The sequence below is a fragment of the Mauremys reevesii genome, linkage group 15, assembly GCF_016161935.1.
Source record: "Mauremys reevesii isolate NIE-2019 linkage group 15, ASM1616193v1, whole genome shotgun sequence".
Classification (NCBI taxonomy): Eukaryota; Metazoa; Chordata; order Testudines; family Geoemydidae; genus Mauremys; species Mauremys reevesii.
This window is the reverse complement of record NC_052637.1, coordinates 4,493,761-4,509,391: the sequence shown is the minus strand read 5'-3', so window position 1 is coordinate 4,509,391 and position 15,631 is coordinate 4,493,761. Positions and strand designations below refer to the sequence as shown.

At 49.3% G+C, this 15,631-nt stretch overlaps 1 protein-coding gene across 1 annotated transcript in view; it reads left to right on the top strand.

Annotated features, from left to right (window-relative positions):
• LOC120383512 (butyrophilin subfamily 3 member A2-like) overlaps positions 1 to 12,375 on the top strand; it is a 51,708-nt gene extending 39,333 nt beyond the window's left edge. The window contains exons 9-17 of the mRNA XM_039501682.1: positions 1,331 to 1,351; positions 1,804 to 1,824; positions 2,824 to 2,844; positions 3,275 to 3,295; positions 4,980 to 5,000; positions 5,456 to 5,476; positions 6,198 to 6,230; positions 7,899 to 7,920; positions 12,312 to 12,375. Coding sequence (XP_039357616.1) covers positions 1,331 to 1,351; positions 1,804 to 1,824; positions 2,824 to 2,844; positions 3,275 to 3,295; positions 4,980 to 5,000; positions 5,456 to 5,476; positions 6,198 to 6,230; positions 7,899 to 7,920; positions 12,312 to 12,375 — 245 coding nt within the window. The remainder of the gene's footprint in view (positions 1 to 1,330; positions 1,352 to 1,803; positions 1,825 to 2,823; positions 2,845 to 3,274; positions 3,296 to 4,979; positions 5,001 to 5,455; positions 5,477 to 6,197; positions 6,231 to 7,898; positions 7,921 to 12,311) is intronic.
• Positions 12,376 to 15,631: the final 3,256 nt, after the last annotated feature.

Genomic DNA, 15,631 nt, shown 5'->3' with positions numbered 1-15,631 from the left:
ATTTAACTTTTACACTTCTGTTGCAACATTTAGCCTGATTTTGTTTTGTTTGCATGTTTGCTTTTTTAATTATTGTTTCTTTTTGGTTGGGGGAGGTTACAGTATTTAAGACCAAAGCAGACTGTGAAGAATTTTAAAAAGATCTCACAAAACTAAGTGATTGGGCAACAAAATGGCAAATGAAATTTAATGTGGATATATGTAAAGTAATGCACATTGGAAAAATAACCCCAATTATACATACAATATGATGGGGGCTAATTTAGCTACAGCTAATCAGGAAAAAGTTCTTGCAGTCATTGTGGATTGTTCTCTGGAGACGTCCCCGCAGTGTGCAGAGACGGTCAAAAAAGCAAACAGGATGTTAGGAATCATTAAAAAGGGGATAGAGAATAAGACAGAGAATATATTCTTGCCCTTATGTACGCTCACATCTTGAATACTGTGTACAGATGTGGTCTCCTCATCTCAAAAAAGATATACTGGCACTAGAAAAGGTTCAGAAAAGGGCACGTAAAATGATTAGGGGTTTGGAGAGGGTCCCATATGAGGAAAGATTAAAGAGGCTAAAACTCTTCAGCTTGGAAAAGAGGAGACTAAGGGGGGGATATGATAGAGATATATAAAATTATGAGTGATATGGAGAAAGTAGCTAAGGCAAAGTTATTTACTTATTCCCATAACACAAGAACTAGGGGTTATCAAATGAAATTAATAGGCAGCAGGTTTAAAAGAAATAAAAGGAAGTTCTTCTTCACACAGAGCACAGTCAACTTGTGGAACTCCTTGCCTGAGGAGGTTGTGAAGGCTAGGACTATAACAGCGTTTAAAAGAGAACTGGATAAATTCATGGTGGTTAAGTCCATAAATGGCTCTTAGCCAGGATGGGTAAGGGATGGTGCCCTAACCTCTGTTTGTCAGAAGATGGAAATGGATGGCAGGAGAGAGATCACTTGATCATTGCCTGCTAGGTTCACTCCCTCTGGGGCACCTGGCATTGGCCACTGTCAGTAGACAGGATACTGGGCTGGATGGACCTTCGGTCTGACCCGGTACGGCCATTCTTATGTTCTTATGTTCAGTAACATGATAAAATGTGGGCAAGCACTAAATTGGATAGATTACAGACCAAAATTTAATTTGAAAAACTGATAAGCAATAGAGTCGCAGAGTTTAAGACCAGAAGGGCCCACTGATCCTCTTGTCTGATGTCCGGAAAAGGAGGTTGATTTCTCTCGGCCTTTACTGTCATATTGATGATAAAGAGAAATAAAATAAAAAAATGTAAATGCCTAACAAAAGTATCTACTTATTTCTTACATTTTTTTAGAGAAACGAGATAAAGAAATAAGTAAGTGTCATTGTCCTTCCTCTAAGAAATTTTTGTACCAATTTGGATCCTCATGTGGGAGTTTAATTGTGGTGGATGGTTGTTTTCAAATGTAACTTTCAAAATTGTTGCAATATGAAATCTTTTACATTTGTTTGCTTCTTTTTTATTATTACTATAATTCTTGTTAGAGTTTGTAGGGGTTTGTTTTGTAATGTAACTTTATAAAACATGGGGAAAGATTAAACGGATGCATTTCACAGCAAAAGCTAATGTAAAAAATTGATAGCAATAGAGTCACAGAGTTTAAGACCAGAAGGGATGACTGGATTGTCTAGTGTGATGTCCTTAAGAAGAAGTTGAATAGAAATAATAATCTCTCAGCTGTAATTGTACTGAAGATAAAAGGAAATGAAACATAAGACAAGGGAAATTCCTAACAAACGATATGTGTATTTCTGTTTAATTTTTAGGCAAAAGAGATACAGAAATTGGTAAGTGTCATTATCCTTCCTCCAACAAGAAAACTTTAATACCAGATTGAATCCTCATGTGGGAGCTTGTTTAATTGTGGTGGAGGTGTTTGCTTTTAAATTTGTTTTAAAATTATTGCAATAGAGAACCTTTTTCATTTGTTTGCTTCATGCTTTTTATTATAGTTATTATCATTCTTTTCATGGTGTGTGGGGTTTTTTAAATGAAACTTCATGAATTGGGGAGAAAGACTAAACTGGATGAATTTCACACTAAAAGTTAATTTGAAGAATTGATAAGCAATATAATAATAGAATCACAGAATTTAAGATCAGAGAGAATGACTGGATCCTCTTGTCCAGTATTCTAAAAAACTGTGGGGTGTGCCCTGCTAGGAGTGCACGAAGGACTGTTTGGGGGACGGGGTCCATGGCAGGGCCCTAGCCAGCCCCCATGGGGCATGGAGAGGTAGTGCCACCCAGCCCCTCTCTGCCCCAACTCCAGCTCCGACCCCACCCAAGCTTTGCTCGGTCCCCTGCTCTACCCCCAGCCCAGGTCTGGCCCCAGCTGCATCTCCACTCCACTTCCTGCTCTGCCCCAGCCACAGCTCCACTTTCCCCCCAACCCAGCTCCCACCCCAATTGCAGCTCCACTTCCCCGCCTGCCCTGCCTCCAGCCCAACTCTGCCCTCAATCCCTCGCCACCCCCAGCACAGTTCCACTTCTATTTCCAGCTCCTCTCTTATCCACGGCTCTGCTTTCAGCCCAAGCTCCTGGACTCAGCCAACTGTGGTGTAATGGAGGGGGCAGGGGGGCCTGAGACAGACAGACTCCATTACTGGTAAGTGCGGGGCATGACAGGAAAAGTTTTGGCACCACTGATCTAGTCTGATCTCCTTAAGAGGAGTTTGAATAGAAATAATCTCTCAGTCTTAACTGTCATATTGATGATAAAGAGAAATAAAACAAGAAAAGGGAAACACCTAACAAACAATATGTGTATTTCTGTTTAATTTTTAGGCAAAAGAGATACAGAAATTGGTAAATGTCATTATCCTTCCTCTGACAAGGATTTTTTTTTAAGTGGATCTTCATGTCGGAGTTTGTTTAAATGGTTTGGAGTTGTTTAATATTACATTTAACTTTTACAATATTGTTGCAATATGAAACCCCTTGTTTGTTTACTTGCTTTTTATTATTATTCTTTTGTAGAAGGGGTATAATTGTATAAAATGTGGGGCAACGCTAAATTTAATAGATTTCACACCAAAATCTAATTTGAAAAACTGATAAGCAATAGCATCTCAGAATTTAAGACCAGAAGAGAGCCCTGGATCCTCTTGTCTGATGTCCTGAAAAGGAGGTTGATTTCTCTGAGCCTTTACTGTTGTATTGATGATAAAGAGAAATAAAACATAAGGAAAGGGAACTACGTAACAAAAATATCTATTTATTTCTCTTTAATTTTTAGACAAACGAGATAAAGAGATAAGTAAGTGTCATTGTCCTTCCTATGGCAAGGAACTTTTTGTACCAGTTTGGATTCTAATGTGGGAGTTTGTGGAGCAGTGGTGGTGGAGGTGTTTGATTTTAAATTTAACTTAAAATTGCTACAGTAAGAAATCTTTTTTGTTTGCTTACTTTGTTATTATTATCAGTCTTTTGGTAACGTGTGTGTGGGTCAACTTTAATATGGCTTTATAAAATGTGGGGAAAGACTAAACTGGATCAATTTCACACAAAGTTCATTTGAAAAATTGCTAAGCAATACAGTTATAGAGTCATGGTGTTTAAGACCAGAAGGGATGACTGGATCCTCTAGTGCAGAGGTCTGCAGACTGTGGGGCAGGCCCCTAGGGGCATGTGGAGGACTGTTCAAGCAGGCGCATGGCCAGATTAACTCTTCTGGGGGCCCGGGACTATTAGCGTTTGTAGGCGCCCTAGGCTCCAGGGTAGGGCCAAAAATGTGGGATTCAGAGTGCAGGAGGGGCCTGTGGCTTGGGGCAATGGGTGCGTGTGGAAGAGGGTGAGGGCCCCAACTGGGGGTGAGGGCTTGGGGGTGCAGCTGGGGATTAGGGCTTTCAGATGCAGGAGGGGGCTCCAGGCTAGTGCCAAGGGGATTGGAGGGTGGGAGAGGGCTCAGGGCAGGAGGTTGGGGGTGTGGAGTCTTGAAGGGAGTTAGGGTGTGGGAGGGGGCTCAGGGCTATAGTGTGGGGCAGGACAGGGGGCTGTGGTGCGGGGCACTTACCTAGGACAGCTCCCTTTTGGTGGCTCAGGCCCCAGGAAGGGGAGAGCAGGCAGCTCCGCACACTGTCCTGGTGCTTGCATGCAGGCACCGCCCCCCACAGCTACCATTGGCTGTAATTCCTGGCCAATGGGAGCTGCAGGGGCGGCGCCTGCAAGTGAAGGAAGCTCTCGGACAGAGTTTTCCAGCACTTGCAGCTCCAGCCCAGCAGTGGGGGGGAGGGGCACAGAATGCAGAGCCTCCTCCCAGCCAATGCCAGGCTAGGCTGGAATGCAGGGGCTTCAGTGGCTGCAGCCCATGGCCCCGGGCTAAGGTGGCCCTGCAAAAAGTTCTTCACTTTTGGCCGTCTGGAGATCATATTGCGGGGCCTCCCTTTCCCTGGGGCCCTGGGCTGCAGCCCCTAAAGCCCCTTTCTTAATCCGGCCCTGAACAGGTGAAAGGCAGGGTCCCTGCCAGCCCCCTTGGGGAGAGGGGAGGGAGCCCCACCCAGCCCCCAGCCCAGATCCAATCCTATCTGCGGCTGCGCTCTGTCGCCTACCCCCCTGCCAAACTCCAGCTCCTGCCACAGTTCCAGTCCTCCCCCTGCTCTGTCCCCAGACCAGTTCCTACCAAAGTCCCTCTCCTCCCCCTCACCAGCTCTGCCTGTAGCCCCAGCTCCTCCCCTATCCCCAGTTCTGCACCCAGCTCCGCCTTCAGCCCAAGCTCCTCTGCTGAGCCAACTGGGCAGCAATGGAAGGGGGGAGCAGACAGATTCCATTACTGCCAGGGGTGTGTGATCGGAAAAGCTTGGGCACCACTGGTCTTGTCTGAGTTCCTGAAGAAGAGATTGAATGGAAGTAACCTGTCTTAACTATCATAGTGATGATAAAGAGAAATAAAACTTAAGAAAAGCAAAACATCTAAAAACATTTTGTGTCTGTTTAATTTTTAGGCAAACGAGATATAGAAATTGGTAAGTGTCATTATCCTTCCTCTGACAAGGATTATTTTTTTTTTGTAATTGGATCTTCATGTGGTAGTTTGTTTAAATGTTGTGGAGTTCACTGTAAAATGTAACTTCTACAATTTGTTGTAATATGAAACCTCTCTTTTTGTTTACTTGCTTTTTATTATGATTATGATTATGATTATTATTATTATTTTGTGGAAGGGTCAGTGTAATTGTGTAAAATGTGGGGAACCACTAAAGTGGAAAGATTTCACACCAAAAGCTAATTTGAAAAACTGATATGCAATAGAGTCACAGAGTTTAAGACCAGAAGGTACCACTGGATCCTCTTGTCTGATGTCCTGAAGAAGATGTTGATTTCTCTCAGCCTTTTCTGTTGTACTGATGATAAAGAGAAATAAAACATAAGAAAAGGGAAATGCCTAAAAAAATACTATTTTTTTCTCTTTCATTTTCAGAGAAACGAGATAACGAGATAAGTAAGTGTCATTGTCCTTCCTCTGAAAAGAAACTTTTTGTACCAGTTTGGAGTCTCATGTGGCTGTTTGTTTAATTGTGGTGGGGCTGTTTGCTTTTAAATTTAAATTTTAAAATTATTGCAATAGGAAACATTTTTAGTTTGCTTGCCTTTTTATTATTAATTATTATTATTATTATTATTATCATCATCATCATTCTTTGGGGGTTTGTTTGTTAATGTAACTTTATAAAATGTGGGGAAAGACTAAACTGGATGATTTTCACACCAAAAGCTAATTTGAAAAATTGATAAGTAATACTGTAGTAAAGTAGGTAATGGCCAAAAAAATATTGCCCAGGAGGAATTATGCGAACGCACTGGTGGACTATCAGCACCTGAGATGATTATCTTCCCTCCACACTGCAAAGTAGGCATCTAACCAACCTGAATTAAAGTGGTACCTGGGCTATAGCCTCTACCCAAAGTCTTGCCAGCACCACCAAACTCGAGTCAGAGTTTTTGTGCTTGCGCATTAAACAGGTTGGGGCAACAGCCAGATAAGATAAGAGCTAACCCTGCAGTGAAGATCAACCCTGGGAGAGAAACACTCAGGCAACCCAGTGCAGGTTCTGATGAACTTAGAACTTTCTCTTTCCCTCAGTGTATTAGTTTGTACAATATTGAATCATGCAATACATATTCAGATCTGCTCTCCTCTGTAATTATGTGGCTGGTTTTAGGGTGGAGAAGATCCCTGGCACCTATAGAAGAAGGTAATTAAAGATCATATTTTATCAATGTCCAAATCTCTGTTCCCATGAGGTAATGTGCCTCTTTTTCCTTGTATATGGGAGTGAACGTGATAGTTCAGGGCAGACCTCCCCTGCACCCTTCATTTAACGGTGCATCACAAGGTGAGGTGGGGTTTGTGCCTATGTCCTACCACACCATTATGAATCTATAGAATATTGCATCTACTCCTCCTTCCCCTCCACCGCTGGCATGTACACTGCACCCTGCAGAGATCTGTGATAGCAGCTGCCACTCAATGTACAGAACCAGTAGGACATGCACCTCCACAGCCACTTCTCCAGGGGGAGTTTGTTTTATGTTCCTGTGCTGATGTCCAATCTCCAGCGTTCCTTTGTTTCTTCCTTCATCTTTTCCCCTGTGAAGAAAGCCAGGAGCTCTGCAGTTACCCTACACTGACGGGGTGATCAGGGACTGTGTCTGTGTGAGACCCTTGCTCCTGTCTCAAGCAGAGGAACAGAGCCTTGATCACAGACAAGGGCTCCACTAGCTCCATTATACAGATCTGGGAAGCTCCTGTGATCAGCGCTGTGAGCTTGTCTCTTTTCTCCTGTCTCCATCCACCATGACCCCAGCATGGTCCCATCTCTAGTAAATAGGACGTCAAGTCAGCCTCCCCATCCCTAGCATGACCCTCTCTCTTTTTCCACCAGCCACCTATTCTGTACCTCCTCCCTAGTGGCGGATTTGCCACTGGGACAATGGGGCCTGTGCCCAGGGGCTCCAGAAAAATGGGTGTCTCTGTGCCCCAACCCGCTCTGCCTGCCCACTGCTCCTGCCAGAGAGTGGGGTCAGGGCTTGGGGGCTTGCCCCACTCCCCCATCCGCCCAGCACTCCAGCCAGGGAATGGTGTCAGGGTGCGGGGTCTTGCCCTGCTCTGCAGCTGGAGCACCAGGTGGGCAGAGCAGGGCACACACCCCCATGCCCCAGCCCTGATTCCCCAGCAGGAGTGTGTGTGTGGGGGGGTGCTACAGGCAGAAGGGGTGGGGAGGGGCCCTTACTTGCTATGGCCCACGGACCCACAAAACCTTCATTTGTCCTGGCTCCCCCCACACTCATAGCTTCTACCATGAACCTGCTTCCCTTGTTTAGCCCCTCAGTCTCCCAGGATAACGTACTTTTGTGCTGGGACTACTGCTCAGCAGTGACATTCTCGGCGGGTTCAATCCTGGTACCATTTGGCCTGTTGCTGTCCCAGCTGTGACATTTCAGAGCAGGCCGGGTGCAGTGGGGAGGCCCCATAGCAAAGTCCAGCACAGCAGGGGCAGCTGGGACACAGAGAGATTTAAGGGGGGAGGGGGAGGGGAGTTCTGTCAAAGTTCACTGAGTTTTACCATCTGCTGGGGGCTCCCAGAGTCTCTATCCCCTCCCTGGGGAGATGTGGGGGAAGGAGGGGAGAGATTCTGAGTCTCAGGCCTGGCCCAGCTGTTCCTGTCACTGACACATCTCTGCCGGGGGAGTGAATCTCCTCAGCACTGTGCTGAGATCTCAGAGCAGATGGGTAAATCCTGGAGGAAGGAGATTCAGAGTCACTCCCCAGCTGGGGCAGATTCTGTCACTGACACCATGAAACCCTCCCCCAGGGCTGAGCTCTGCCCCTAATGCTCTGATTCTCTCCCCCCCCCCCCCAGCGAATGTGACTCTGGATCCAGACACGGCTCATCCCCAACTCGTCCTGTCTGAGGATCGGAAACATGTGAGATACGGAGACATATGGCAGCGACTGCCTAACAACCCTGAGAGATTTGACACTGCGCTGTGTGTGCTGGGCTGTGAGGGATTCACCTCGGGGAGACATTGCTGGGAGGTGGAGGTGGGGGATGGGGAACTCTGGGCTGTGGGGGTGGCCAAAGAGTCTGTGAGGAGGAAGAGAGGGATCAGCCGTAGCCCTGAGGGGGGGATCTGGGCTGTGAGGCGGTTGGGGGATCGGTTCCGGGCTCTCACCTCCCCTGTGACACCCCCCGTGCCCCTGAGCCGGGCCCCCAGCAGGATCCGGGTTTGTCTGGACTGTGACCGGGGGCAGGTGACATTTATTGATGCTGGTGACGAGGCCCCGATCTTCACTTTCCCGCCGGGCTCCATCCCTGGGGAGAGAATCCGACCCTGGTTCTGGGTGTGGGACAGAGACACCTGGCTCCGACTGTGTCCCTGAGACACACAGCAGAGGGGGGAACCAGAAATCAGCCTCTCTAGCATCATGGACCCCAGTCTCTATGACCTTGGAGGACTCCCATCTACCCAGAACCTGGCGCCTCATCTCTATGACCTGTGGAATCCCCTCCCCTCCCCTGCAGCCCTGAGGGGCAGAGGTGGGGGCTGGGCAGGGGGCAGAACTAACAGCTGGGCTGGGCATTGGCAGAGGTGGGGGTGGCAGGGACACAGAATGAATCAATCAGGGTTGGGCGGGGGAGAAACAGCAGCAGCAGGGAGCGGTTTGTACAGATCTGTGTCCTTAGATCTCACTGGGGGCTCCCAGTGGTGTTGCAGTACTGAGCATCACTGGGCTTAATTTGTAGGAAACTAAAAAATCATAGTCTGCAACTCTGCAAAGCTGAATTAGGGGCCTAAACGCCCTATACAATGCATGGGCATCACTGGCACCTTACAGTGCGATTCACAAAATCACTAGGCGGGGAGCCACCAAGCTAGCCAATGGGAGAAGGAACAAGAGGGGAGGGGTGTCCTAAGCCCTGCCCCCTCTCACAGACACATGCCTAAATCGGGGCTGCAGAGGGGCGTCTGTGTCTGCTTAGCAACCCACAGATGGGAACCCTGCATCTGAAGTGAGGTGGCTCAGGCGCCTAAGGTGTTTCTTGCTGGAATGAGGTAGGCACCTGCCTCGCTCCACAGAATGGCGGCGAGAAGGAGGTGGTTTTGGTGCTATCACCTGCCTTATAACACTTAGCCCTATGGTGAGAGCACTCAGCTGGTATGTGGGAGGCCCATGTTCAGTTCTCCCACCAAGCTGTGTGCAGCAGCTCACGAACGTGAGTACCAACCTCAGGGCAAACAGTTATAAACCAGGGCACAGACCTCCCACTGGGTGTGTGTCCTGTATTTAGACTTCACCTCCCAGGTATCAAGTGAGAACACTCAAGCACTAGAACATCCTGAACATGAAGTCACAGACAGTCCCCTTGGGTTCTCCCGTCTCGCTGCTTTTCTGCCTCCTCCCCTGCTGCATCTCCCTGCTCCCCCGGCCAGGGCGGCCACATTCCCAGCAGCAGAATCGGGGCAGCTACTGACCACAGGTATCTATGGTTAAAGCCACCAGCTGCTCTATCCTAGAGATAGACCTCTAGGGACCTAAGGCTAATGCGAGGGACGGGCCTAAGTATGAGTTACACATTGCAAAAAAATTATGTCATCAAACATTTCTCTACATACATATTTACATATTATTTATTTATATAATATTAACAAGTTTATTCTACTCTGACTACGCTCAGTTCTTCAAACAGACACTTCCAAGTAAGAGGAAGCACGAGGGATGCTCCGCTCTCCTTCTCTTAGGCCTCCTTCCTCCTAGTTCAGAGGTGGGCAAAGCTTTTGGCCCGAAGGCCACATGAGGGTTTGGAAATGGTGTGGAGGCTGGGTGTGGCCAGGTTCCTGCCCGCTATCCGATCCCCACTGCTTCCTGCCCCCCCCAGACTCCTGCCCCATCCAACCCCCACTGCTCCCTGTCCCCTGACCCCCAGACCCCTCACCCCTGTCCCCTAACTGCCCCCCAGCCCACTGCCCCCATGCAACCCCCTATTCCCAGCCCACTGACCGCCCCGACCCATATCCACACCCCCACCCGCTGACCGCCCCTCCAGAGGCCCCTGCCCCCTATCCAACCCCCCTGCTCCACTTCCCATTAGTGTGCTGTCCAGCCAAAGCCGGCCATGCCACGCAGCCCAGAGCACCAGGACAGGCTGGCAGCTCTGCACCACACCACCTGGCAGGCGCTCGCAGCCCTGCCACCCAGGGCATCGCACTGGCCAGAGCCGTAACAAGGAATTTTTGCACCCGAGGCAAGGGCCGGCTCCAGGCTCTTCGGCGGCAATTCGGTGGTGGGTCCTTCGGTCCCTCTCGGAGGAAAAGACCTGCTGCCGAACTGCCGCCGATCGCGGCTTTTTTTTTCTCCTCTGCCCTGCTTGGGCAGTAGAGCTGCACCCCTCCGCTTTGCGCGCCCAAGGCAAGTGCCTCACTCGCCTTGCCCTTGTTACGGCGCGGGGGCTGGCAGCGCGGCGAGCTGAGGCTGTGGGGGAGGGGGAAACACCTCTGCAACATTCCTCATCCTGCTCACCTCTTTCAATCTTGCGCTTCTACCCTCAGCTCTCCACATGGCCCAGTGCAAAGCCCAGCCCTGGGCAGGTGTTTTCCCCAAGCTATGGACTTCACACCACATACCCTACCTCACTCGGACTGCAGCCTGGGAGGCAGCCAGCTTCTATTCTGTAAGAAAAAGGTCACAGCTAGAAGTGACACAGATCTTTAGATGGTTGCCCACTGCCCAGTCATGCCATCAAGTATGTATCAGGGGGTAGCCGTGTTAGTCTGTATCCACAAAAACAACAAAGAGTCCGGTGGCACCTTAAAGACTAACAGATTTCTTTGGGCATAAGCTTTCGTGGGTAAAAAACCTCACTTCTTCAGATACATGGCATCCCAAACTGTTAGTCTTTGAGGTGCCACTGGACTCCTTGTTGCAGTCATGCTATGTTATCGCTTCAAAATCACTGTTGAAACATTAAACAAATTGAATCTAAAGCCTTTCAGCTTTTGAATGTCTAGGAGCTGACAAAACAGAGCTAGTCCCTGTTGTGTTCTCTGCCCCCCAGAACAAAAAGACTTCAGTGAAAATCAGCATCTTAATGATATTTCAAAAGAACAGTCCACCAAAGCTGCTGTAGTGACACCCATCAGGTCTGGCGGTTGCTTCCTAGGCTGGTATAGAATGAAGGATCAAGCAGATTGCAGACCTGGCTTCCTTTTTCCCTTAAAGTGCTCAGTGTTTAGGGGAGGAGATTTTGCTTATACCAGGTGTGAAAAAGCAGAAGAGACCAAAATCTATTCGTGTGCAAAATCTGTTCTCTGGGAAGTCAATAAGGCTACACAGGTGTAACCATGAGCAGGAATTGGCCTTTGTTCTCATTCCCATCTCAAATCACACTCATCCCAGGCTTACCCAGCATGTTCCACTTGGGAAAGAAAGTAGTTTGTTTTGAGGCAGAAAAATGAGGACCAACTCCAGGGTTATTTAGCTTTAAGTTTTTGGAATGAAACTCCAAAGCAATCAAATGTGAGGTACTTTTCTGATGGATTGAACTGCTAGAGACCCAGCAAATGGACAGAGCCCTGTCTTAGCCTGTTCAGCCAGTCTTTCTATTGTAGCCTCCTAAGACATAGATTTAAAATCCTTGAGGGAAAGAGGAGGGAGAAACCTAGAACATTCTGTGTTGAGCTTCCTCCAGTGCTTTTGCAACCCCTTCGAAGTACAAAGATGCATTGACCTGTGGAACTAGACTGAGCAAAAGGAAAGAGATTGGTTGCCTGAGCATCCCAGTACAGAAAAATACATCAAAGAAAAACATTGGATTTCTTTGATGTTCAGTACAGTTCGGTACAGTACTGAACACAGGGCATCATAAATCTGAAGCCCCTCGATGGAAGGTCCTGTAAAAGTGAAAGTGCTGGTGTCAAGAATTGGCTGTTTTGTTTTAGCAGCAAAGAGTCCTGTGGCACCTTACAGACTAACAGACGTATTGGAGCATGAGCTTTCCTGGGTGAACACCCACTTCATCATCTGTTAATCTATAAGGTTCCACAGGACTCTGCTGCTTTTACAGATCCAGACTAACATGGCTCCCCCTCTGATACTGTTTTGTTTTGTTTTTCCTACAACTGTGTGGGAATTCGTTCCTTATACATGGGAGGGGCACTGGTTCTGGCCTGAGCTGGATAGAGTGTGTGCAGGTTCTGTGCAAGCTTCCCACCCTACCACTCTGGCATTGCCTCTTCCCTCTGTCACCCCCTTGCCCTGTGTCCTCCTCCCCTAGGCACTCGCCAGTTGTCCAGAAACAGGACCCAGCACACATAGAAGATGAGGTTGAAGGGCACTAGGACCCAGGAGGCAGCATCCTGGAGCTAAGCAGTGCTCTGGAGAAGTCAGGGGTGGAGGGAGCTGAGGAGGCTGGACAATGGACTAGAGGGTAACGTCAGAAAAACCTCCCTCTCCCAATTCCCTACTGTGGGTGCACTGAGCACGCTCACCCGAACTGCGCATGCCCAGTAACTTTCGCTGTTGCCACTGCCCTCTCTGCCCTCACTTCTCCTTGCCATTTGCTGCCTCCTCTTTGGGGGAGTTTAAAAGGCTCAAGGGTCAAATCGCAGTGGGGGGGCATCAGGGTCTGAGCAGGGGGCAGAAATTTACTGGCTGGGGGGCGGGGGATCAAGCTACTCTAGGTAGTGGCAGAAGAGGGGCTAAGGGGGAAAATCGGGGGTGGGGGGTGGTAGCCGGGGTTAAGCCCAGGGGGGGAAACGCTGCCAGACCCTGTGCGGGGACAAAACCCCCGTTTAGGGAGGGGGGGGAACAGTGGTCCCTCGGGATGAGCCACCTACTGTGCTCGCAAATGTGGGGGTGTCGGGAGTCTGGGGGGTGCAGAGGCTGTTTTCGTTCTGCTCCCAGGACGCTGCATGTCAGCCCCGGAGCAGGGGGTGGGTTGCTGGGCCTGGGTCTTAAAGGCACAGGCAGCCCAATTCCTAGACCAGGGATTGGCAACCTTTCAGAAGTGGTGTGCCCAGGAGCGGTGCCAGGGTTTTTGGCGCCCTAGGGGCAGGGCCGGCTCTACCCATTTCGCCGCCGGTCCCGCGGCTCCGGTGGACCTCCCGCAGGCGTCTCTGCGGAGAGTCCGCTGGTCCCGCAGCTCTGGTGGACCTACCACAGGTGTGCCTGCGGATGCTCCACCGGAGCCGCGGGACCAGTGGACCCTCCACAGGCATGCCTGTGGGAGGTCCACCGGAGCCACCTGCCGCCTCCACCCCCCAAATCCTGGCACCCTAGTCGACTGCCTAGGTCACCTAAATGGAAGCCCTGGCCATGGGTGTGCCGAATCTTCATTTATTCACTCTAATTTAAGGTTTTGCGTGCCAGCAATACATGTTAACATTTTTAGAAGGTCTCTTTCTATATGTCTATAATATCTAACTAAACTATTGTTGTATGTAAAGTAAATAAGGCTTTTAAAATGTTTAAGAAGCTTCATTTAAAATTAAATTAAAATGCAGAGCCCCCAGGACTGGTGGCCAGGACCTGGCAGTGTGAGTGCCACTGAAAATCAGCTCATGTGCCGCCTTCGGCACATGTGCCATAGGTTGCCTACCCCTGTCCTAGACTGTCAAAGCTTAGACACCGCAGCTCCTCTCTGTCTTACACAAGTGCTGCAGGGCGGTTACTGCTCCAGCCAGGAGACTGAATGCAGTGAAATATTGTACAGATGCCCCCTCCCTCCCTCACACTCTGCCTCTCACGTTTTGACTATGGAAAAGTGTCTTCTATCAGTTTCTATGTCTATATGAAATCACTGCAGCTCCTTTCTCTTATATAACGTTCTGAGTTGCTAACTCCCTCCCAGGGCCCACACGTCCACATCCACTCCTGTATGTACCCCAATCCCCTGCCCCAGGTCAGAGCCCGCACCCCTCACCCAAACTCCCCATAGCCTGCACCCCTCCTGCACCCCAACTCCCACCCAGAGCCTGCGCCCCAAATAGGGCCAGGTTAACCTTTTGTGGGCCCAGTGCTAAACATTTCTGTGGGTCCCCATGGGGGCAATGGGGATATGGAGCAGAGTCCTCAAAGCGAGGGGCTGGCTGGGGGCAATGGGAGATGGGTCATGGCACGGCAGGGACAGCCCCGCTCCACCCAGCCCAGTACAAGGGCACTGTTTACAAACTGGCAACTGCCAGATGCACACTGGCCCACCTGGCCCTGTGCTGCTGCCATTGTGCTTCTGCGCTTGGGAGCAGGCCCATGCCACACTATGCTACCCCCCACCCCTGCCCAGCACCCCTTTGATCCCCTACACCCAGTGCCACACCACCCAGAGACCCCCACAAATCCCTATGCCCAGTGCCCTCCCACAGACCACTATGCCCAGCACACCCCCACCCAGAGCCCCCAGATCCCTTCACTGCCCAGTGCCCCCCACAGACCTCCCATGCTTCCCAGCGCCCCAATACACACTGATCTCCCCCACTGCACAGCCCCCAACACACACAGATCTCCCCACCTCGAACTGCCAAGTGTTCCCCCCAAAAAACCCATTCCCCAGCACCCCAAAACATACAAACCTTCCCCACTGCTGAGCACCTTCTACCCCCTCACTGCCCAGCACACCCCACCAGGCGCTCTAGAGACCTACTCACCCACATCCGAACCCTTCATCCACAATAGCCGGCCTTGATAGGAGGCGAGGGGCCAGATCCAGCTTTGTGGATGGGTTAGAGGGGTCCATAATGGGCCCCTTCTCAGTGTGGGCCTGGCGCCACAGTGTCATTGTAAACCTGGTACTGATGCCAAACCCCCTCGCTGCTGTCCCCAGCACTACTTTACTGCTTTAGGTGACTTGGTGCAGTGAAATAATTTACCTACATTCCCTCAAACTCTGTGTCACATTTTGAGTATTTAAAAGAGTCTCTTATCACTATATGTGTACGTGAAGTCTCACAACAGTTCACATCAGAGCATGGGAAGTGGGAGGGGGCAGATAGGGGGCAGGGCCCAGGCTGTTTGGGGAAGCACGGCCTTCCCAATCCATCCATCCATCCAGTTTCAGATCCCCGATGTGGCTCTCAGGCCAAAAAGTTTGCCCACCACTGTGATAGGTATATCTTAGGTAATGCTGACAGGTGGAAGGAATAGCATGAGTGAATGGAAAGTATGTGCAATATTATAACTTCTGTGATTTCATTTTCTCAATTGTTACTTATCAAAGGTCCAGTGTGATTCTTGCAAGAGGTGGGCACATATGCCCTGCATTCCAGAAGTAACCAACCACAAAATCCTCACTGATAAGAAGCAGGAATACAAGTGCAAAAAATGTGCATCGTTCAGTTATTTATCAGAAAAATGACATTATCTGTAAATAGTTGTTGTTAAAAACATCTTTGAACAAAAAGCTAGCTTTTTATTTACATACCAGGCTATAATAAAGTTTTTAAAATTTGAAAAATACTTCTCTGTATTTGTGTCCATGTGTATAATGCAAATTATACCAGCAGCTAGGAGGGAGGGAATTGTGAGTGTTTTCGACCACAAACCCCCATCCCTCCTAATTTGCAACCCCTTGACCAGGTGGTAGCAAGTCCTGAGCAGTAG